This window comes from Phocoena sinus, chromosome 3 (assembly GCF_008692025.1).
Source record: "Phocoena sinus isolate mPhoSin1 chromosome 3, mPhoSin1.pri, whole genome shotgun sequence".
Taxonomy (NCBI): Eukaryota; Metazoa; Chordata; class Mammalia; order Artiodactyla; family Phocoenidae; genus Phocoena; species Phocoena sinus.
In genome coordinates this window covers 54,043,810-54,069,231 of record NC_045765.1, presented here as the reverse complement: position 1 = coordinate 54,069,231, position 25,422 = coordinate 54,043,810, and the positions used below count along the sequence as shown (strand labels likewise).

At 41.2% G+C, this 25,422-nt stretch overlaps 1 protein-coding gene across 2 annotated transcripts in view; it reads left to right on the top strand.

The window, feature by feature from the left end:
* The first annotated feature begins 13,561 nt into the window (after positions 1–13,561).
* Positions 13,562–25,422, top strand: part of LOC116751273 (protocadherin gamma-C4) — a 176,498-nt gene continuing 164,637 nt past the window's right edge. The window contains exon 1 of one of the 2 annotated variants that reach the window (XM_032626970.1): positions 13,562–16,044. In XM_032626970.1, the coding sequence (XP_032482861.1) occupies positions 13,624–16,044 (2,421 nt within the window). In that variant the 5' untranslated portion in view covers positions 13,562–13,623. Of the gene's footprint in view, positions 16,045–21,034; positions 23,690–25,422 lie in introns of those variants that run through there. The other variant, XM_032626972.1, reaches the window with a different exon arrangement.

Below are 25,422 nucleotides of genomic sequence, written 5' to 3'. Positions count from 1 at the left end.
GAAGGACATAGACTCTCCGGCCCGCCTCCGCTAAGCCAGTGCTTTTACCGGATGTCTTTGGGGCCGGATACCTCCTAGGCTTCCGCGTGATTGTCGGTGATAGGGCGTCCGTGCGGAAATGGTGTTTGTTTCTGGAAACATCTCGGCATCTCCACAGGCTATATTCAATCTGGAGCCGATAAAAGAACTCTATAACTAACCATACCGTGGATTTTAAAGTACCCAAGTCAGTGGAGTGAGGACGTGCAGCCCACTATAATTCTAAGTCTGTCTTTGTTGATTATGAAGATGGCCGTAGGGGGCCGGTGACTCGGTCTGTTTCTGTTTTGAAGACCCCCTGAGAGAACAAGGGTGATTCCTCTTTTTTCTTTTTCTCTTCTTTTATTTATTTTTTTATACAGCAATTCCTTATTAGTCATCCATTTTGTACATATTAGTGTATACATGTCAATCTCCCAGTTCATCCCCACCCTCCCCTCCCCTGCCACTTCCCCCACTTGGTGTCCATACGTTTGTTCTCTGCATCTGTGTCTCAATTTCTGCCCTGCAGACCGGTTCATCTGTACCATTTTTCTAGGTTCTACATATATGCGTTAATATACGATATTTGTTTTTCTCTTTTTGACTTCACTCTGTGTGAGTCTCTAGATCCATCCACGTCTCTATAGATGACCCAGTTTCGTTCTTTATGGCTGAGTAGTGATTCCTCTTTTTAATGTGTTTGACGTAGATATAAATGTAAACAGAGAAGGTAGTGTTCTTCTGGAGGCCCATGTTCATTTAGGACAGTTGGCTGAAAGACGAATAGTCTGATTAAAGTAGAATATAATTGAAGTATTACTTCCTTCTACTCATTTGCCAGTAATTTTTATATTAGGAATTTAAAAAAATCCACCTCTACTGTTTGGATAACTTTTCTGCTTGCCTCTTCTTTAGGTGGTCAAGTATTCTTCAACATGTATTTATAGTACTTCACTCTAACTGTGTAACAGTTTCCACTTATTCCTATTCATTTCCATTTATTTATTAATAGGATCGATTTGGTAGACTATCCAGGTCATTAAAATTTCAATTTCTATTCTCTAATATATCAACACCTGCATCTAAGTTTTAGAGAATTCACTTAAAATGTGATTAACATTTATAAAATTCACTTTATTTCTTTATGTACTTATTGTCTCCCTCACCTAAGATTGGAAGCTCCATGATAATCAGGAGTCTAATATCATGTTCATCCGGTCCCAGTGCCTAGTATCAAAACGTGGGAGATAAAAAATATCTGCTAACTGAATGAAACAACTGATCCATCCAGAAAGAACATAAATACAATCTAAATCCTATAATAGTTTGTCAGAAAATACATTCTGTGTCGCCTTAAAATGAGATAGAGCCACTTTATATATACATTTCCTCTCCAGTCACGGACCGTGCCAATTGTTAGGAGGCCAGATGTTTGCAAATAGCGTGTGTGAATGTGACTCCTTTTGTTTCGTAGACTGTGCTAGTGTGTGTCATGGGGTGGAATTTAAATGGTTTGGTACCAGTCTGGTTTTTTATGTTAAGTTTGAAGGAAAATTATGCTCTTCTACATAACTGTACTTTGGTTCTTTGTACTGTAATGTGTTGAAGAACGTTAGCTGATGTATATGTAATTTCCAGGATGATCTATTTTCTCTTTTTGAAGAAGTTTTTCCAATGTGCTTGTCCCTTAATTGTACCTGATTTTACTTACTTCATAGATATGAGTTTAGCATAATAGCCTTTGCGTAATGCTTTATTTAACCCTATAAAATGTGAGGCCATGCTTATACATGAAAATAATCCAAAGATTGCTTTGCATTTAATTGCCTATGAATTTTATGATGCTCAAATATCTTTGTCACAGAAAACAACTTGAGATAAATTCTGGGCAATTCAGATATGCCAAAATTATCGTGTATTTTAATTATTAAACCTTGAAATGGAAGGTTGTCAGAGATAATTAAAAGGATCAACTGAAGTGTCCCCTAAAGTATCTACCTCCTTCAATCCTGAAACATATTTTCTGTTTTTGAGTTTAATACATTTTCTGAATGCTGTTTTTGGAGGGGTAGTAACATTGATCTTAAAGCTAAGGGCACTGCCACATCACCATTACTTTAATGTCTATTGATAAATCCAGTTGTTGTTCTTGTTGTTGTTGTTGTTTTGACTGGATAACTGAATTTTATTTATTTTATTTTTGGCTGCGTTGGGTCTCTGTTGCTGCACGTGGGCTTTCTCTAGTTGGAGCGAGCTGGGGCTACTCTTCGTTGCATTGCGTGAGCTTCTCATTGCGGTGGCTTCTCTTGTTGCAGAGCATGGGCTCTAGGTGCACGGGCTTCAGTAGTTGCAGCACGCAGGCTCAGTAATTGTGGCTCACCGGCTTAGTTGCTCTGCAGCATGTGGGATCTTCCTGGAGCAGGGCTCGAACCCATTTCTCGTGCATTGGCAGGCAGATTCTTAACCACTACACTGCCAGGCAAGTCCCAAGGAACTGAATTTTAAATTTTGTTTAATTTTTTTAAGACCTTTATTGGAGTATAATTGCTTTACAATGGTGTGTTAGTTTCTGCTTTATAACAAAGTGAATCAGCTATACATACACATATATCCCCATATCTCCTCCCTCTTGCGTCTCCCTCCCACCCGCCCTATCCCACACCTCCAGGTGGTCACAAACCACCGAGCTGATCTCCCTGTGCTATGTGGCTGCTTCCTACTATCTATTTTACATTTGGTAGTGTATATATGTCCATGCCACTCTCTCACTTCGTCCCAGCTTACCCTTACCCCTCCCCGTGTCCTCAAGTCCATTCTCTATGTCTGCGTCTTTATTCCTGTCCTGCCCCTAGGTTCTTCAGAACCTTCTTTTTTTTTTTTTTTTTTAGCTTCCATATATATGTGTTAGCATACAGTGTTTATTTTTCTCTTTCTGACTTACTTCACTCTGTATGACAGATTCTAGGTCCATCTAACTCAGTACAAATAACTCAATTTCATTTCTTTTTATGGCTGAGTAATATTCCATTGTATATATGTGCCACATCTTCTTTATCTGTTCATCTGTCGATGGACGCTTAGGCTGCTTCCATGTCCTGGGTATTATAAATAGAGCTGCAATGAACATTGTGGTACATGACTCTTTGAATTATGGTTTTCTCAGGCTTATTCCCAGTAGTGGGATTGCTGGGCTGTATGGTATTTCTATTTTTAGCTTTTTAAGGAACCTCCACACTGTTCTCCATAGCGGCTGTATCAATTTACATTCCCCCCAACAGTGCAAGAGTGTTCCCTTTTCTCCACACGCTCTCCAGCATTTATTATTTGTAGATTTTTTGATGGTGGCCATTCTGACTGGTGTGAGGTGATAACCTCATTGTAGTTTTGATTTGCATTTCTCTAATGATGTGTGATGTTGAGCATCCTTTCATGTGGTGGTGGCAATCTGTATATCTTCTTTGGAGAAATGTCTGTTTAGGTCTTCTGCCCATTTTTGGATTGGGTTGTTTGTTTTTTTGATATTGAGCTGCATGAGCTGCTTGTAAATTTTGGAGATTAATCCTTTGTCAGTTGCTTCATTTGCAAATACTTTCTCCCATTCTGAGGGTTGTCTTTTCATCTTGATTATGGTTTCCTTTGTTGTGCAATAGCTTTTAAGTTTCATTAGGTCCCATTTGTTTATTTTTGTTTTTATTTTCATTTCTCTAGGAGGTGTGTCAAAAAGGATCTTGCTGTGATTTATGTCATAGAGAGTTCTGCCTATGTTTTCCTCTAAGAGTTTGATAGTGTCTGGCCTTACATTTATGTCTTTAATCCATTTTGAGTTTATTTTTCTGTATGGTGTTAGGGAGTGTTCTAATTTCATTCTTTTACATGTGGCTGTCCAGTTTTCTCAGCACCACTTATTGAGGAGGCTGTCTTTTCTCCATTGTATATTCTTGCCTCCTTTATCAAAAATAAGGTGACCGTATGTGCGTGGGTTTATCTCTGGGCTTTCTATCCTGTTCCATTGATCTGTAGTTCTGTTTTTGTGCCAGTACCATACTGTCTTGGTTACTGTAGCTTTGTAGTATAGTCTGGAGTCTGGGAACCTGATTCCTCCAGCTCCGTTTTTCTTTCTCAAGATTGCTTTGGCTATTCGGGGTCTTTTGTGTTTCCATGCAAATTGTGAAATTTTTTGTTCTACTTCTGTGAAAACTGCCATTGGTAGCTTGATAGGGATTGCACTGAATCTGTAGATTACTTTGGGTAGTATAGTCATTTTCACAATGTTGATTCTTCCTGTCCAAGAACGTGGTATCTCTCTCCATCTGTTTGTATCATCTTTAATTTCTTTCATCAGTGTCTTATAGTTTTCTGCATATAGGTCTTTTGTCTCCTTTGGTAGGTTTATTCCCAGGTATTTTATTATTTTGTTGCAGTGGTAAATGGGAGTGTTTCCTTAATTTCTCTTTCAGATTTTTCATCATTAGTGTATAGGAATGCAAGAGATTTCTGTGCATTAACTTTGTATCCTGCTACTTTACCAAGTTCATTGATTAGCTCTAGTAGTTTTCTAGTAGCATCTTTAGTATTCTCTATGCATAGTATCATGTCATCTGCAAACAGTGACAGCTTTACTTCTTCTTTTCTGATTTGGATTCCTTTGATTTGTTTTTTTTTTCTCTGATCGCTGTGGGTAAAACTTCCAAAACTATGTTGAATAGTAGTGGTGAGCGTGGATAAACTTGTCTTGTTCCTGATCTTAGTGGAAATGGTTTCAGTTTTTCACCATTGAGAACGATTTTGGCTGTGGGTTTGTCATATATAACCTTTATTATGTTGAGGTAAGTTCCCTCTATACCTACTTTCTGGAGGGTTTTTTTTTTTATCATAAATGGGTGTTGAATTTTGTCAAATGTTTTTTTTTTTAAATCAAATCCACTTGACATATAGAAACACTCTGAGTTGATAAAAGAATTACACTCCTGTGGTTGTTCCATATAATATCTGTGATACTGGTGAACCAAAGATTTGGGGGGGAGCAATAAATTCCCCAGTGTGGTAATAAGCCTCACAGGGCTTCCTACCTATGATAAAGGAGTATCACAATCGGGCTAATGCTGTATGATTGAAAATTCCCTTTAATAAACTTTCAAGTTCCTTATACTGTGGAGGTTAAAAAAAATGTGAGCAATGGAAGAAGCCTTGTTTATATTTTGGAGATTGAAAATTATAGAAGCGAGGAAATAGCAAATACCCCTCCAAAATACACTTATATACTGTTCCAGCAGTATATAATCAGTAAAAAGCAAGTTAACTAAATTGTAGCAGTCTCTTGTATCAAATAGGATGCTTTTGATAGAAAAAAAGACCAACCTAATTTACACTGGTTTAAGCAATAAGAAAATGTGTTATCTCAAAAACCAGGTAGTCTAAAAAAAAAAAAAAAAAAAAAAAACAGGTAGTCTAGAGCAGCTCTGTCCAATAGAAATATAATGTGAGTCACAGGTGAAAGTCACATATGTATGTCAAATTTATCTAGTAGCCACATTAAAATGCCAGAAGGAAACACGTGAAACTACTTTCAATGACATTTTTAATTAACCTAATTACCAAAATATTGCTCAACATATAATCAATGTATAAAATATTAACAATATTTTACAGTCTTATTTTGTACTGAATCTTCAAAATCAAGTGTTTATTTTACACTTACAGTACATCTCAGTTTGGACTAGCCACACTTCAAGTGCCCAGTGGCCACATGTGGCAGGTGATTACTCTATCAGACAGTGCAGTTCTAGAAGTATGGCTGCCTCTAGGCAGGATCGAATTATGGTCTGGCACAAATTGTTTAACTCTTGCTAATTTTGGATAATGAACATTTGTTTACACTTTATTATTCTTTCAGCTTTACCCTCACCTCCTTGTAAATTTCCAAAGTCTGTGGTCATAAGAAACCTGCCAGCAGTAACTGGGGAACTTCCTTCCTTGTCCATGGTAAGTTCAGAGAGTGGCTCTTCCCAACCACAATCTGTCTTTCAATTTGATTGGACCAACTTAGACTATATACCTATCCCTGGCTCAATAATAGTCACCAGCAGAATACCCTAAGCCTGTGATTTTCAAAATGGTGGGGAGAAGGAGACATTTGGTGATGTCTAGAGACATTTTGATTGTTGCACCTGTGGGATCTCCTGGCCTCTCATGAGTGCTGCTAAATATCCTATAATGCACAGAACATCTCCCCCCAACAAAGTTATCTGACTCAAAATAGTACCAGGGTTGAGAAACCTTGCCCTAAGCTTATTTTTTAATTATTAATTGTTTTAAGCCACATTTCTAACTAAACACGGGCAAGAGGAATGAGATCACCAATATTGGTTTAGACCTATCAGAACCTACTACAGCTATGAATAGGTTCAGCTGCCCCTTAGATGCACAGAGGGTGGACCTCTAAACTAAAAATGAAGTGTTAGAAGAGAGGAAAGAGCATGGGCAACTGTCATAATTTATTTGGGCTGCTGTGTCAAAATATCATAAACTGAGTGCCTTATAAGCACCTGAAATTTATTTCTCAGATCTGGAAGCTGAGAAGTCTGAGATAAAAGTACTGGCAGCTTTGGTGTCTGGTGAGGGCAGGCTTCCTGGTTCATAGGTGGCAGTCTTTTTTGCTGTAACCTCACATGGTGGAAGGATGGAGGAGCTCTCTGCAGCCTATTTTACAGGGGCACTAATGCCATTCATGTGCACTCCAACCTCATGACCTAATCACCTCCCCAAAGCCCTGCCTCTAAATACCATTACATTGATTAGGTTTCAACATGTGAAATTTGGGGTGTTGGGGGGGGCACAAATATTCAGTCTATAGAGGTAACCAGTGGTATCCATGAAAGAGCTGATTATTGGGAGGATTATAGAAGTATATATGTAATTCAAAAAAAGATGCAAATGCCCGATAAGCACATGAGAAGATGCTCAATGTTACTAATCATTAGGGAAATGCAAATAAAAACAACAGTGAGATACCACCTCACGCCCATTAGGATGACTGCTATTAAAAAAACAGGAGGGGCTTCCCTGGTGGGGCAGTGGTTAGGAGTCCACCTGCCGATGCAGGGGACGCGGGTTCGTGCCCCGGTCCGGGAGTATCCCACATGCTGCGGAGCGGCTGGGCCCGTGAGGCATGGCCGCTGAGTCTGCGCGTCTGGAGCCTGTGCTCCGCAACAGGAGAGGCCACAACAGTGAGAGGCCCGCGTACCGCCAAAAAAAAACAAAACAAAACCAAAAAAAACAGGAAATAATAAATATTGGCAAAGATGTGGAATAATGAAATCCTTGTGCACTGTTGGTGGGAATATAAAATGGTACAGCCACTGTGGAAAACCGTCAGTGGTTCCTCAAAAAATTAAAAATTGAATTACTATATGATCTATCAGTTCCAATTCTGTGTGTATACCCTAAAGAATTGAAAGCAGGGTCTCTACAAGATGTTTATACACCCTTGTTCATACCAGCATTATTCACAATAGCTAAAAGTTAGATGCACCCCAGGTGTCCATCAACCAATGAATGCATAAGCAAAATATGGTATGTGTACATACAATGGAATATTATTCAGCTTTGAAAAGGAAGGAAATTCTTTTTTAAAATTGAAGTATAATTGACTTACAACACTATGTTAGTTCCAGGTGCACAGCACAGTCATTCGATATTTCTGTACATTACAAAATAATCACCCCCACTGAAAGTGTAGTTGCAATTTGTCACCATACAAAGTTACTACAATTTTATTGACTATATTGTATTCCCCATGCTGTACATTTCATCCCTGTGACTCATTTATTTTGTAAATGGAAGTTTGTACCTCTTAATACTCCTTGCCTATTTCACTCATCACCTCACCCCTCTCCCTTCTGACAGCCACCTGTTTGTTCTGTGAATCTGTTTCTGTTTTGTTATGTTTATTTGTTTTGCTTTTTCAGATTCCACATATAAGTGAAATCATATGGTATTTGTCTTTTTCTGTTTGACTTACTTCACTTAACATTATACCCTCTAGGTCCATCCATGTTGTTGCAAGTGGCAAGATTTTGTTCTTTTTTATGGCTTTGTATATGTACCACATCTTATTTATCCATTCATTTATTGATGGGCACTTAGGTTGCTTCCATATCTTGGCTATTGTAAATGGTGCTACAGTGAACATAGAAGTGATTACATCTTTCTGAATTAGTATTTTCGTTTTTTTCAGAAACATACCCGGAAGTGGAATTGCTGGATCATGTGGTAGTTCTATTTTTAATTTTTTGAGGAACTTCCATATTCTTTTAAAAAGGAAGGAAAATCTGATATATGCTGCAACATGGATGAACCTTGAGGATATTATGCTATGTAAAATAAGCCAGTCACACACACACGCAAAAGACAAATACCATATGATTCTACTTATATGAAGTATTTAGAATAGTCAAAATCATAAATAGAGCAAATAGAATGGTGTTTGCCAGGGGCTGGAGAGAAGGGAGAATGAGGAGTTACCATTTAATGGGTATAGGTTTCAGCTTTATAAGATAAAACGAGTTCTGGAGATGGATGATTGTGATGGTTGCATGACATTATGAATGTATTTAATACTACTGAACTGTACACTTAAAATGGTTAAGTTGGTAAATTTTATGTTATGTGTAAAATTGTAATTAAATAATGCGATTACTGATACTTGAAAATTTTTGTCAGTATTTTCTACCTTTTATATTGCAAGTTTCTTTTATATTGTAGAATATATAGTGAGAATTTCCTTTTCTCATGTACAGTTCTTTTTACAGTGGGTAATTTCTTGAGTAAAAAAATGTTTAATAAAAAGAAGCTTCAAGTGTTCTTCAAAGGGAAATTTCAAGAGGGAAATTGTGTAAGAATTTTTATTTTAAGCTGATGTGAATTTTAATAAATTAAAACGTTTGATTTAAATTTTGTGGAAAGACCATTTTATTAGTATTTTGTCAAAAAGCAATAGTGACTTGTAGCCTTTATAATGAACCAACTGTTATTGTAAAAATAAGTCCCGGAAAAAAGGCAAATACAGTCTCCTGTGAGGACTTTCAGAAATAACATGTGGTAGCTATCCTACTGGACCTCTGGGTGCCGCTGTTGGCCAATCCCCGGCTTAGAGTGAAACAAAGGAACCCACTGGCTGTTCTGACGCAGCGATGTATGCACATTTTTGAGAAACACACCAGGAGCGGACTCTGCACGCCATCTCTCCTGCAATCTGCTCCAAATATCTGGGTCAGGAAGGTCTGAGAGAGCTGCTGCCTTTTCTTTCCAGCGCACCTTGGTAATCCGAGGAGCAACTGTAGCGAGGTGCATTCGGTCCTACGAAGCAGCATCGTGAAGAGAGAGAAGTCTCCCCACAGGGAAGACGCGGGAGTGCAGGAAGCGCTCTTTCCTTTTCTGATGTCTTTGTTCAGCCTAGTGAACTGCGCGGCAGTTACGCTGAGAGATTCCGGAAGCGATAGCCGAGGATTTAAAAGTGGGGAATCTCGCCAAAGATCTACATGTTGGTGACAAGAACCATGGGTGAGTGCTGAGAAGCCTCTCTTTACCGCCAGTAAAGAGAGCAGGAAGGAACAAATGACAGGATAGATCTAGCCAATAGGCCAAAGGAAGTCCCTAGGCCCCTTGAATCTGAAACCTTCACTGGAAATCCTATAAATGTTTTTTATATAAATTATTTATCCTGGATATAAATAACATATGGCTTTGAGCACAGCCATTTTGTTTTGAAAATTCTGGAAAACATCTTAATAGGAGCAAAGTTTACTCCTAAACTGCAGTAGATATGGATGCTGCAAGTAATTCTCTACAAGTTTATCAAATTAATTTCAGTTAACCATCTCCCTCATTGCCCAAAGTAAAAGAGAACACTAGGGCAGTAAATACTCTGGTTATTTATTGGAGAAATCTGGACCAGAGTAGCAGAGCTGCCACCACTTAGTGGTGGGGAGGAGTCTCAGGGCAAGATGCAGGTCTTGGATGCCAAAGCCAGTCCTCCCATGCTGAGCTACAAAGTATACAGCAGAGTCTGCCTGCCAGAGAACCTCCTTGTCTGCATTCTTCAGGTGATCCCTGCTGACCTAGATGACACCCTTAAGGTAGAGTTCTACACTTTCTACACGGTCTCACAGGGCATACACAGTATATTCAATAACGACAGCACCACCTTTGATTTTGAAGAGTGACTGTTATATCACAGCTTAGAAGAGAAGACTGGAGACAGTTAAAGGCGCTTTTCACAATCCTGGTTGAAATGCAGGTTGAGAACTATGATGCAGTGCAGGTGATTTTCAGCTGACTGTTTAGTCCTATTAGAGATAAGAACTGTGGTTGCTCTAATCAAAACAACAGGACTCAGAGATTTCTTGAAGAGAAAAGTAAAAGATATTGTAGACAGTAATAAACACATAGCCAAACAATTCACAACAAAGAATTACTATGTAATTCTTTGTAAGCTACTGACAGAAAGGATTCTAAACTGGGAGCAGATTCGGAATCATGAGGTAACAAAGACAAGCTGTCCCTCTCCTCCAGTGTAAGCATTAGCCTGCATATAACCCACATCAACAAAAATGCTCTAATTTCCCAACAGGTCTACTGTATGGTCCAGGAGATTGGGAATGGGAGGCTCACCCAGAGCCTCCATTTCACACTTTAGCACTTCCAACTGAAACTTGGTGCCCTAAGTGCCTCCTGTTTTTCCTGACCAGTGACCTGGGTGCTGTTGTCTGACGTGTCAGTGAGTGCAGAGCACAGTGGTGTTCACTGCAGCCTACCTTTGAGCTGACTCTGTGGCCTGTGACCAGTGCTCTGTGTCAGCCTGAGCCTGCCTGTCATGGTGTACTACCACTGCAAAAACTCACAGAAGACGTGCTATGCTGGGAGTTGCACCTGGAAGTCACATGCGTCTTCAATGGGGCATCACACACTGCAGCTCGACTACCTGGTCGCCAAGGTGGACGCTGACTGGGGCGCAACACCTGACTGTCCTATCAGGTGTCCTAATCTGACTCTTCAACCTGAGAATGCACAAGAGCAAGATGCCCACTGGGGCACTGCAGATGACAGAGACACTGTTCTCTGGGGCTTGCTGGTCACCATGCTCAATGACGACATTCGTCATGCTGCAGCTAGTCTTTGCAGGAGTTGTGGACAGACCTCAGCGACCACCCAGCACCTACTGCCAGAGCTACAGCTTTACCTGGTCATGGCCTTTTCGCCTTGATCTTCATGTTCTTCTTCCTAGCAGTGACTCTGGCCATAGCCTGGTGCCTGCAGTGCTCCTCCAGCCCTGCAATTCAGCCTGGTCCAAGACTGGACGTGGAGTTGCTCCCACTTCAGCAAGAGAGATTTGCCCTATTCCTACAGTCAATATGTGACTTCAGATATTGCAAAGTCTTAATTTCTTCAAGTTAACTCAGAAACATCTTCAACTAGATAGTTTCTGTAGTACCAGCGGTGAAGCCTTAACTATTACATTGGATTCAAATGTATTCGTGTGAGTTTTAACACTTTTATTTCATAAATATCACCCTGCTGTAAGCAATCCTGCTTATTTTTTGTTGTCTTTAGGGGTGTGGGAGAGCTCTACAAGTTTGTTTGCTAGTTTCTATGTATATTTTGATTTGTTTCATTAGCCCAGAAAATTCCTTTAGGCAAAACTTTGTGCCTATTAATGTACGTTCTGAAAAATTATGTTTCTGGCTAAAGAGTTCTTTCCTCGAAATATTGAAGGAGGTTCACTGCATCTTTAAGTTTCTGCTCTTGGGCTACATCATATTTGTCTTTGAGAACCTGTAGATTTGGTTGTGTAAGAACATAGAGTCTCTCTCCAAGAACTATTCTGACCTTTGATTATTTCCCTTCATCATTTTCCAGAGCCTTCTCAGTCATGCTGTCCATGGGTTGGCTGCCAATATCTGGCCCAATTTGTTCCTAAAATTGTCAGCCTCTGGAATGCAGAGATCATTCTTCCCTAACTTCTGTGTAAGGATAAATAAATCACACTAAGCCCAAGACACTTTAGTTAGTAACCTTTTACTAATTTGCAATGAGTAAAAGAAGGAAGGCAATATAGTTTTAAAATCTTGCTGTTTTAGAAAACCAACTTCTTTTGGAGAAAACATTAAGTGTGGATGTAGGAGAATACATATTATCCTAATATAGACTATCTAAAAATAAAGATGTGGCCTTTTTATTTTCAATTTTGAAAAATATCACTACCTCTTGTGTCTCTTAAATTTAGTCTAAATTAGATATTCATGTGACATTTTTCCAATGAAATTCCAAGAGCCCAGTGGTTTTTTTGTTGATTGTTTGTTCGTTCGTTTTGGCCACGTGGCGTGGCACGCAGGATCTTAGTTCCCCGACCAAGGATCAAACCCCTGCCCCCTGCAGTGGGAACATGGAGTCTTAACCACTGGATGGCCAGGGAAGTCCAAGCCCAGTGTTATTTTAATATATCAAAATATATTACTTTCAGCTGAGTTGAAGGTCTTTTAAAAGCCCATATTAGGGCTTCCCTGGTGGCGGAGTGGTTGAGAGTCCACCTGCCGATACAGGGGACACGGGTTCGTGCCCCAGTCCGGGAAGATCTCACATGCCGCGGAGCGCCTGGGCCCATGAGCCGTGGCCGCTGAGCCTGCGCATCCGGAGCCTGTGCTCCGCCACAACAGCGAGAGGCCCGCGTACTGAAAAAAAAAAAAAAAAAAAAAAACCCATATTAAAGGTCTTTTTAAATCCACATGATACATAGATGCTTCAGTAAAAGAGGAAAAATAAGGATGGAGTAAAATATGTCCTTCAAAATTCCAAGGTTTCTGCTAAATATTCAGAGCGCAATGGATAGGAAATGGGATAGTCCAATTTTTTAAAGTCTTGCTTACACTCTAAAAGTTTATTTTTCCTTTTAGTTTTTTTCATCCTCCAGTCAAAGGGCATTTGCTCTTCTATATGGCCTGTGAAATTATCAAGTGATCAAAATGTACTACAGAAGAAGTGGAGGAATGATTTGTCCCTTTTGTGATACTTCCTGACTAGCAAATGGAAAGCTGATAGCTTGGGAATACTACTGGAATATCCAGGATAGCTTGGATTCTACTGTATGTTACAATTAAGCAATATGTAGATGTAACTAATTAAATGAACACAGCAATTTCTCCTTTTCATAGTTATAATGTATAATGCTTAACTATTTCCTTGACAATAAACTAAGACTTGAGGAAAGGTTGATCAGGTTAATGAGAAGAGAAAGTTCAAGTATTATCTAGGAGTGCAGTAACTGGTTAGGACTCTGGGTGCCGCTGTTCACCAGTCTGGGAGATAAAGGCAGCGCGCGCGCGCGCGCACACACCCACACACAAACACACCGAGGGGAAAAAAAAACTTCTTAGAACCTCCATCACTGCCAGATTGAAAACAGACTCCCTGAGGCTGCCCAGATCCTAATTCAGGACCCCTTTATGCTCTGAATTCTCCTGAAAATTCGGTTAATTTAGACTCAGAAGAGCAGAGAAACAATACTGTTGGTGCCAGACTGGGAGAAAACTACGAAGCAAGAGAGCAATGACGATTCGAGTGAAGGTGCTCGGCTGCCGCAGGCTGGTCTTGCTGTTCCTTTTTCTGTGGATGTTGTTGGAAGCCCAGGCTGGGAAGATCCGCTACTCAGTGCCAGAAGAGACAGATAAAGGTTTCTCTGTAGGCAACATTGCCAAAGACCTGGGACTACAACCCCAGGAGCTGGTGGAGCGGGGAGTCCGCATCGTCTCTAGAGGTAGGACTCAGCTTTTTGCTCTGAACCCGCGAAGCGGCAGGTTGGTCACCGCAGGCAGGATAGATCGGGAGGAGCTCTGCGCTCAGAGCCTGCAGTGTCTGGTGAGTTTTAACGTCTTGGTAGAGGATAAAATGAAGCTTTTCCCTGTTGAAGTGGAAATAATTGATATTAATGACAACACTCCCCAATTCCAGTTAGAGGAAGTAGAATTTAAAATGAATGAAATAACCACTCCAGGTACCAGGATCCCTCTACCTTCTGGACAAGACCTTGATGTGGGTATGAATTCGCTCCAGATGTACCAGCTCAGCTCCAACCCTCATTTCTCCCTGGATGTGCAACAGGGACCTGATGGGTCCCAACAGCCAGAGTTGGTCCTGCAGAGTCCCCTAGATAGGGAAGAAGACGCTGTCCACCGCCTCCTCCTCACCGCTTTTGATGGGGGCAACCCAGTCCGTTCAGAAAGCCTCCGAATTCGAGTTCAGGTGGTGGATGCAAATGACAACCCTCCAGCGTTTACTCAAGCACAGTACCACACAAGTGTTCCTGAGAACGTGCCGCTGGGCACTCGGCTGCTCACAGTAAAAGCCACGGACCCAGATGAGGGAGCCAATGGGGAAGTAACATATTTGTTTCATAATATAGACCACAAAGTGGCACAAGTATTTCACTTGGATTCTTACACAGGAGAAATATCAAATAAAGAACCTCTGGGTTTTGAAGAATACACAATTTATCCAATGGAAATTCAAGCTCAGGATGGTTCAAGCCTCATGGCCAGAGCTAAGGTGCTGGTCAAAGTTCTGGACATAAATGATAATGCCCCAGAGGTGACCATCACCTCTGTCACCACTGCAGTCCCAGAAAGCTTTCCTCCTGGGGCCATAATTGCTCTTATCAGTGTGCACGACCAGGACTCCGGAGACAATGGTCACACTACGTGTTCCATTTCTGGAAATCTACCCTTTAAATTAGAAAAGTTAGATGATAATTATTACCGTTTAGTGACAGAAAGAACAATGGACAGAGAACTTACCTCCCAGTACAACATCACAGTAACAGCAGCAGATCAGGGAACTCCGACTCTATCTACCGAAACATACGTTTCACTGCAAGTGACAGATATCAATGACAACTCCCCTGTCTTCCTCCAGGACTCCTACTCCACCTACATTCCAGAAAACAACCCCAGAGGTGCCTCCATTTTCTCCGTGACTGCCCACGATGCTGACAGCAATGAGAATGCACGAGTCACTTATTCCCTGGTGGAGGACACCATCCAGGGGGTACCTCTATCCTCCTTTGTCTCCATCAACTCAGACACTGGAGTCCTGTATGCGTTGCGATCCTTCGACTATGAGCAGTTCCGTGACCTGCAATTGAGAGTGACTGCAAGTGACAGCGGGGACCCGCCGCTCAGCAGCAACGTGTCACTGGACATATTCGTGCTGGACCAGAACGACAACACACCTGAGATTCTGTACCCCGCCCTCCCCACTGACGGTTCCACCGGTGTGGAGCTAGCACCCCGCTCCGCAGAGCCTGGCTACCTGGTGACCAAGGTGGTGGCTGTGGACAGAGACTCGGGCCAGAACGCCTGGCTGTCCTACCGCCTGCTCAAGGCCAGCGAGCCGGGACTCTTCGCGGTGGGGCTGCACACGGGCGAGGTGCGCACAGCGCGGGCCCTGCTGGACAGAGACGCGCTCAAGCAGAGCCTGGTGGTGGCGGTCCGGGACCACGGCCAGCCCCCTCTTTCGGCCACTGTCACGTTCACAGTGGCGATGGCTGACAGCATCCCAGATGTGCTGGCCGACTTGGGCAGCATGGAACCCTCCACCAACCTGGACAACTCCAGCCTCACGCTGTACCTGGTGGTGGCGGTGGCCGCGGTGTCCTGCGTCTTCTTCGCCTTTGTCATTGTGCTGCTGGCGCTCAGACTGTGGCGCTGGCATAGGACGCGTGTGCTCCAGGCTTCAGGAGGAGGATTGACGGGCGTGCCTGTCTCTCACTTTGTGGGCGTAGACGGGGTGCGGGCTTTCCTGCAGACCTATTCCCACGAGGTCTCGCTCACCGCGGATTCGCAGGTGAGTCAAGTGACCTTCCCGCAGTCCAACTACGCTGACACGCTCATCAGCCAGGAGAGCTGTGAGAAAAAGGATTTTCTATCAGCACCCCAGTCTTTACTTGAAGACAGAAAGCAAACATTTTCTCAGGTAAACTTTGTGTAGTAAATTTATCTAGGTAAAAATAATTCCTGAGTTTACTTACTTGCTTCCATTCTTTACTACTAACAGTTCTCTATTTCCCATATATCATTGTAGCTTTCTATTTACAAATTCTGGGAAATCATTAAATGTTTATATCCGAGTATATTTATCATTGTTCTTTCATTAGAACAAAGAGTTCTAATGAAAAGAGTTGTGGAAAGAGCACTGCATTAGAAACAAGGAGATTTGGCTTCTAAGGTTTTCTTGCTTGCTTCTGGCCAAATAATTTTATTTGTCTGGATTTACCATTCTCTTATCTAGCAAGGATTGGGTGTTACTAGAAAAGGTCCACCAATATTAATGTGACTAATACTGTTTTCAAATATCCTTAAGTTATAAGTATCTCCTAATTTATCCTTAAATTTAATGTAGATGTCATCTGTCGGGGTGCTGTTTTATTTGGGGACATTTGAAGGGGTAAAGATTGTCTAAAGTAGTATTTTTAAGTTGTGTTAATATAAAATTATGGAAATCTAGGTAAGCTGCAAATTTAAGCTTTCTTAGCCTTTTGTTTAGTCATTTATTTTGACATGCTTTATGCATGCTCAAGAATGCATCAGCTGTTTAAGTAACATGAAATTAAGTAATAAGATGAATGACAGAAAATTTTCTGTGCAACTTGAGAAATAGTTTGAAGCCTCGTGATTTGTATATTATGCCTGTAATGTAAACAACTAACAGAAATCAAGTATATATTCCATTTTAATGTGTGTAAGCTCTTCACAAGAAATGCATCGTAGGGGAGTAAATCTATGCTTTGATATACTTACTCTGCTCCAATAAATTAAAGATACATGTATAAAATAAAAAAGAAGAAAGCAGAAGCATAGTCAGGCACAAATAAAAGATAGATAGCTAAGTGGACCGAAGATGGGACAGAAAGTGGTGAGCCAGGCTAAAACTAAAGTGGGAATTCTAGTCTTGTACTTAGATGAGATTGTTCAAGCAGTGTAATAGGGACAAAAGGGCTTTGGGCTAAACAAGGGACCTGAGCCAGGCTTACTGCTTGCATCCAAAATAAGCAGTTAGGCCCCTTAGCTAGTTAAAAAGGGGGAAAATCACATAAAAACATTACCTACCAGTTCCCATGGTTGTAACTTGTTGCAAGCTAAAGACCAAGGGAGTAAGGTGGACACAGATGCTGGCTTCAGAAAATGAACACTAAGTCTCTCAGACCTGAGCTGTGATATTCAGAATACCACTGCCGCATACCATTAAAAGTGCCATTAAAATACCTAGTTATGGTCTGGGACCTGGAGAATTCTGGAACTTTCTTTTGCTAGTGAGAATTTCCTGCCAACAAATTATTATTTTTTAGGTAATCTTTATTTTCTCTGATGGCTTTAAAAAAAATTCTCTCATTCTTGCTGTATGTCTAAGTGTGGATTTTTATTTTCTGTTTGGTACCAAGAGTATACTCTCAATACCATAAGTTGTTACAATTTAAAATTTTCTCAACTCTTATAATTTAAAACTTTGCTTCTGTGTATATATAAATGACCTTTTCACCTATTGAAACACCAAGATTGCCAAGTTGGTTGATTTTTTAAATCCATCTATTCTGCTGACAAGATACGTGCTTAAAGTAAAATTATACTGAAATACTGAAGATAAAGATGTCGATAGATATGCACACACACCCTACACACAAGAAAGCAGTCATGTCAATTTAATATAACACCAAAGTAGTGTTTAAGGCAACATTAGTGGTGATTTTTTTAATGAACTGATCATACTTATAAAAAGAACAGACAACCAAAAGGATATAAAAATCATGAGCTCCTATTACCAAACAATATAGCTTTGAAAATAATACAGATTATGTTCAAATCTGAAATTTAAAAGAGATTTTAACACAGTTCCATAAGAAATAATACATCACACAGGCAGAAAATTACTAAGCACACAGCATATTTGAATAACAGTATAGCTTTGGAAATAATACAGATTTTCAAATCTGAAATTTGAAAGAGATTTTAACACAGTTCCATAAGAAATAATACATCACACAGGCAGAATATTACTAAGCACACAGCATATTTGAATAACAGAATCTATAAGCTTGATCTGACAGATTTGTTGGGTATTTGTATACACAATAAATATAGAATAGCCAATTTTTACATGAACATATGGCAAATCTACAACAACTTACTGCATAGTCATCACAAAAATCGTAGAGCAAATTTCAAAGTACAAATAGTATACATGCCTTATGTAGTTAAATCACAAAGTGGCTGGTGAGGAAAATAGGGAGGGATTAGTAAAAGGGTACAAACCTTCAGCTGTAAGAGGAATAAGGCCTTAGGACCTAATGTATAGCGTGAAACTACAGTTGACAACACTGTATTGTATAATAGAAAGTTGCTAAGAGTAGAACCTGATGCTCTCACACACACACACAAAAAGGTAAATACGTGAGGCGGTGGATGTGTTAATTAGCTCAGTAGAGGAATCCTTTCACAATGTATACATATATCAAATCATCATGTTGTACACTTTAAATATCTTACAATTTTATTTGTCACTTATACCTCAATAAAGCTGGAAAAATCACAAAGCAAACATTTAAAAATAGTAAAAGGAAACAGAAAAGTTTGGACATTTAAATCTACAACCCTGAATTACTCTTGGATTTAAAAAATCACAATGAAATAAAAACTACAAGAATTAAAATATTACTTATTAAAAATTGTGGAATACAGAGAAAAGAATATTTAGGGGTAAATTTGTAGACAACTATAAGAATTTCAAAAAGCAAATGATTTAAAACAAGTGAGTTTAGCTTGCCACTCAAGAAAGAGAGCAAGAAAGATATAATATTAGCATAAATTTAAATAAAATAATAGGAAAAGTAACAAAAAGTATAAATTATTGAAATGCAAACAAAGAAGAATTATGATGATGAAGCAATAGAAGCCGACACCAGTGGGGAGAAAATGAAACTACTGTCAAGTCCAGTGCTGGGACTAATATTGGCTAGTCAGATGGCATGACTAAAATTCATTTTAGAGATCTTAAAAGAAAACCCCAAATTCTGATTATAGACAAAGACCTGGAAAAGAGAAAGGGAAGGAAAAGCAAGTAAGACTAGGAAAAAATAAAACAGCTTAATACGAAGCAAGAAACATGAGTGGGAAATAATATACAGAGTAAAACCAGATGTTGTCAAAGACAAAGAAACAGAAATCTTTAGAGAACTACAATAAGGGATGTCGAGCAGTTATTTAATGAGACTCAAAAGTATCAAAACAATGTTGAAGAAAAAGTTTTAAAAAACAAACTAGAGGCTCTACTAGAAAACATGGTGAGTTAATATCAGTTGTTTCCAATAAATATTTCATCAGGGTTCTCAGAGGAATGGGTTAAAAATGAAAAAAGTTCAATGGGGAAGAAGCCAAAAGGCAAAAAGACTGAAATGAGACCAGAAGTGTGCAATCTCGCTCAAGAATGTTGATTCAAAATCCTATCTACTATATATGTAATATTTATAGCTTACGACTAAATGGGGTTTATTACTTAGGGATGCAAGAATATTTCAATATAAGAAAATCTAATAATATAAAACTTCATATTAGGGGATTGAAGGTAAAAAGCCATATGTTCATTTCAACAGAGGCATAATAAAGGTCTTGAGAACATTCAACACATGATTAAAATCTTTTAGCAAACTGGAAATTGAAGGAAACGTCTGTAACCTGATAAAGAGTATCTATCAAAAACTTATAGAGCTACCCAAAGCAATCTACAGATTCAGTGCAATCCCTATGAAAATCCCAATGCCTTTTTTTGTATAAATAGAACAAAATCCATCCTAAAATTCATATGGAGTGTCAGGGGACCTCAAGTAGCCCTAACAATCTTTTTTTTTTTTTTTTTTTGCGGTACGCGGGCCTCTCACTGCTGTGGCTTCTCCCGTTGCGGAGCACAGGCTCCGGACGCGCAGGCTCAGCGGCCATGGCTCACGGGCCCAGCTGCTTCGCGGCATGTGGGATCTTCCCGGACCGGGGAACAAACCCGCGTCCCCTGCATCGTTAAGCGGACTCTCAACCACTGCGCCACCAGGGAAGCCCAGCCCTAACAATCTTGAAAAGAACAAGGAACAAACCACCTTCAGTTTCCTTAATGTTCGTGCTGCCTCTCGCCTCCAAGAATTTGTACTAAGGTTCTAGAACACTACTCCAGCCTCTTTCTTGATCCAGTCATACCTTTTAGGATCCAGCTTCAATCTTGTCCTGGAAAAGTCTTTCCTGACCCCCAAATCTAGGCTGGATACCCTTCCTATGTATTCTCCCATTGCCCAGGGTTTCCAACCATCATAGCAGTTACCATACTTTATTAAAATACTCTGTGTACTTTACTATGTTCTCCCTTATCCTGTAGGCTTCCTGAGAACAGGGACTGTGTTCATCAGGTGCACCATTTCTATCTCCAGCATCAATCAGGCAAAGTGTCAGGCCTTAATTGGGTAGTCACCCAATTAAATGTCTGAAAATTCAATAATTTAAATACAGATTTTGGGGAAAAAAATACAGGTTTTGAAGTTCAATACTAAGCCATTAAGCACAGAAATTTAAAATATATAACATTAGAATATAATGTAGCTAATATTTTTAGATTAATCTTATTGTCTCTGAATATAAAATAAGAGGTTGAAGATGTTTGGCATAAGGGCAGAGGCTGCCTTGATTAATGCCTCCAGCGTTCAATGATACTTTCCTTGCAACTACTATCAAGGTCACATTCATTCACACCATTCTTATTCATTCTGAAAAAAAGCCTCCTGACTTGAAAGAGCTACTTCTAAGGTATCTTAGAACTATAAGATTCTTGAAAACAACTTGAAAGTCACAGGGGCAACAAATAATAACTTGGGTTTACCTGAAAGAGTGCAGAAATTACTTAGGCCTCTGGGCGTCGCTGTTGACCACCTAAGAAGGAAGCCTGTGAGACATCCACTCCAACATTACGGCTCGCATAACACAAAGGGCTGGGCGTTTGGCCCGCAAGCTTCGGGACGGCAAAAAAATTAAGTCCAGCAGCCCACTACTTCTCTCCACAGTTACCTGGGTCCCGTGAATGCTTGTCACCTCAGACCCTGAGGAATAAAGATTGGAGTCCCGGCCTGGATGCTGGAAGTTGCCTGGGAGAAAAGACTGCAGCTCAAGAAATGGCGGCTCTGCTAAAGTTGCCAAACCGCGGAAGGCTTGTCCTGCTGTGCCTTCTTTTGGCGACCCTGTGGGAGGCTGGAGCTGGGCAGATGCACTATTCTGTGCCAGAAGAGATCGAAAAGGGCTCATTCGTGGGCAACATCGCTAAGGACTTGGGGCTGGAGCCTCAGGAGTTGGCGGAGCGCGGAGTCCGCATCGTCTCCAGAGGTAGGACGCAGCTCTTTGCTCTGAACCCGCGAAGCGGCAGCTTGGTCACCGCAGGCAGGATAGACCGGGAGGAGCTCTGCGCTCAGAGCGCGCGGTGTCTGCTGAGTTTCAACATACTCCGGGAAGATAAATTGAGTATTTATTCAGTGGAGGTGGAAATAACAGATATTAACGATAATGCCCCTCGCTTTGTAGTAGAGGAACTGGAGCTAAAAATCAGTGAAATGACTACGCCAGGATTCCGGATCCCTCTGAAGAGCTCGCATGATGCAGACGTCGGAGAGAACACCCTCCAAAGGTACGAACTTAATTCAAATGACCACTTCTCCCTGGACGTGCGAAGCGGAAAAGATGGGAATAAGTATCCGGAGCTGGTGCTGGAACGCGCCCTTGACCGTGAGGAAGAGGCCGTTCACCATCTCGTTCTTGTGGCTTTGGACGGGGGCAACCCTGTCAGATCTGGCACCTCCCGCATCCGCGTGATGGTCCTGGATGCGAACGACAACGCGCCTGTTTTTACACAGCCCGAGTACCATGTAAATGTTCCAGAGAATACGCCCGTAGGCACCCGGATACTCACAGTGACAGCCACTGATGCAGATGAGGGATACAACGCTCAAGTGGCATATTTTCTGGAGAAAAATCCTGAAGAAACCTCAGAGGTATTTGAGCTTAAGTCATCATCTGGAGAAATAACGATCACAAAAAGCCTAGATTATGAGGATGCCAAATTCCATGAAATTGATATTGAAGCTCAGGATGGTCCAGGCCTTCTGACCAGAACGAAGGTCATTGTCGCTGTTCTCGACGTAAATGACAATCCCCCAGAATTTTACATGACGTCTGCTACCAGCTCAGTTCCTGAAGACTCTCCTCCAGGAACCATAATTGCACTTTTCAATGTACATGACAGAGACTCTGGGCAGAATGCATTTATCACATGTTCACTCCCGGAGAACCTTCCTTTCAAATTAGAAAGGTCAGTGGACAATTACCACCGACTGGTTACAACCAGAGTCCTTGACAGGGAACAGTTTTCTTTATACAACATCACTGTGATCGCTAAAGATGGAGGGAACCCACCTCTGTCCACAGATGCTCACATTTTGCTGCAGGTGACAGACATCAACGACAACCCTCCCACCTTTCCCCACACGTCCTACTCTGTCTACATTCCAGAAAACAACCCCAGAGGTGCCTCCATCTTTTCCATGATGGCGCATGACCCTGACAGTGATGACAACGCCCATGTAACCTATAACTTGGCTGAGGACATCGTTCAGGGGGCGCCTCTGTCCTCCTACATCTCCATCAACTCTGACACTGGCATCCTCTACGCGCTGCGTTCCTTTGACTATGAGCAATTCCATGAACTGCAGCTGTGGGTGACAGCGCATGACAGTGGGAACCCACAGCTCAGAAGCAACGTGTCACTGGACATATTCGTGCTGGACCAGAACGACAACGTGCCGGAAATTCTGTACCCTGCCCTCCCTACCGACGGTTCCACGGGTGTAGAGCTGGCACCCCGCTCTGCAGAGCCTGGCTACCTGGTGACCAAGGTGGTGGCTGTGGACAGAGACTCGGGCCAGAACGCCTGGCTGTCCTACCGCCTGCTCAAGGCCAGCGAGCCGGGACTCTTCGCGGTGGGGCTGCACACGGGCGAGGTGCGCACAGCGCGGGCCCTGCTGGACAGAGACGCGCTCAAGCAGAGCCTGGTGGTGGCGGTCCAGGACCACGGCCAGCCCCCTCTTTCAGCCACGGTCACGCTCACGGTGGCAGTGGCGGACAGCATCCCCGAGGCCCTGGCCGACTTGGGCAGCATCAGGACCTCTGCCAACCCCGACGACTCAGGTCTCACACTCTACCTGGTGGTGGCGGTGGCTGCCGTCTCCTGTATCTTCCTCGCCTTTGTCATTGTGCTGCTGGCGTTCAGGCTGAGGCGCTGGCACACGTCGCGCCTGCTCCAGGCTTCAGAAGGCGGGTTAGCGGGTGTGCCCGCCTCTCAGTTTGTGGGCGTGGACGGGGTGCGGGCTTTCCTACAGGCCTATTCCCACGAGGCCTGGCTCACCGCTGATTCGCGGGGGAGTCACGTGATCTTCCCGCAGCCCAACTACGCGGACACGCTCATCAGCCAGGAGAGCTGTGAGAAAAAGGATTTTCTTTCAGAACCTCAACTTATACCTGAAGACAAAGAAGAAACTTTTTCTCAGGTAAATTCTCTTCGTAATATACCTGTGAGCTACTTTGCTAAAAGAAATAAATTTACCTAATTACTTAGCTGTCTCCACAGTTTACCATACCTTTTCTATTTCCCATATTCCTTTGTGGATATATTCAATTTTTAGGAAATTAGTCCTGGTGAATTATTTCTTTCTAGTTCTAAGTGTCCACACAGTGTAAACAGGAAGAGGAGCTAGAATCATTGCGTCATGATTATAAATCAGGAGTTAGTAAGTGAAGGTGATATTTAAGTTATCAAAAGAGCACTGCCTGAGGAACTGGCTTCTCATACTTCTTTCTTGTCCCTGAGGAAACCATCTCATGCACGTGGATCAACAATTCTTTCCTTCTTAGAAATATAAATGTTGACTTTTATGTTTCCCCAGATGCCTCTCTCCTTTAAAATTTAAGGCTTTTATGTTTATTTATATTTGTTTATGAATAATGAAATACTTTAGTTGGTTGTTTTCTTCTCACTCAGTCTTAATATTTTTTCTTCAGTTTGGCAGTGAGATTCTTCATTTTTCTTGATTTGCATGATTTTCCCTATTAAAAGATGCAAATTTAGAAATATATATACTTCACCGTGTTTCAGGAGGGTATGTCATGGAATCTCTGTTTAGTTAAAAATCTCATTAGCCTCTAAAGTAGCTCTGTGTTCCTTTAAGAAGTGATTGAGTTATCATTTGCTCTATAATACATGGTTTGTATAGCAGTGAAGATGTTTCTATTCCGTGTTACTTTTTTAAAAAAATAAATTTATTTATTTATTTATTTTTGGCTGCGTTGGGTCTTCGTTGCTGCACGTGGGCTTTCTCTAGTTGCAGCAAGCAGGGGCTACTCTTCATTGTGGTGCGTGGGCTTCTCATTGCGATGGCTTCACTTGTTGCAGAGCATGGGCTCTAGGTGCACGGGCTTCAGTAGTTGTGGCTTGAGGGCTCTAGAGCGCAGGCTCAGTAGTTGTGACACACGGGCTTAGTTGCTCCATGGCATGTGAAATCTTTCCAGACCAGGACTTGAACCGTGTCCCCTGCATTAGCAGGCGTATTCTTAACCACTGCGCCGGCAGGGATGTCCCCCCCCCCGTTACTTTTATTTTTTCTCATATGTGCAAACCACATTGCCTTTTTATCTTTAAAAATAATATATATCCTCAAGGGATTCAGAGACCATATCAAATTATTGCCCCTAAAGGTTCTCCTTTTACATTTCTCTTCTCAAAGTTTCCTACTCACAACAGCTGTTAAAAATGTTTCCAATTCCTCAACCAACATAAGTCCCCCTTACAACCAAGTTTACCTTCCCCATTCCTCTTCCCATGTTGGCTTTTAGTATGTTAGTTATATATTTAATAACAGAGAACAAAAATTATGCTAATATATAAATGGGATCATCTTTTATTTGGAAATAATCATGTACTAAGTCAGTCATGTATATAATGGTATTGTCATTCTTTAAGGTGCTGTGATTCTTTATTGTTTAAGGGCATTGGAGGGAGAATTGATCTGAAATAATGCATTCCATTGTCTTACTACTGTTACATAATATTCTTTGAGATAAATTTGGAACTCACTGTGGAATAATATGTCATAACATTTTGCAGGTAAATAGAAGTATGAACTGAGGAAAATTGAATACAAAGTTCCTTCTAGTGCTTATAGTAACACTTCCTGAAAATAAATGCCTTATACATAGGTATATAATGCATCATGATTGAAGTGAC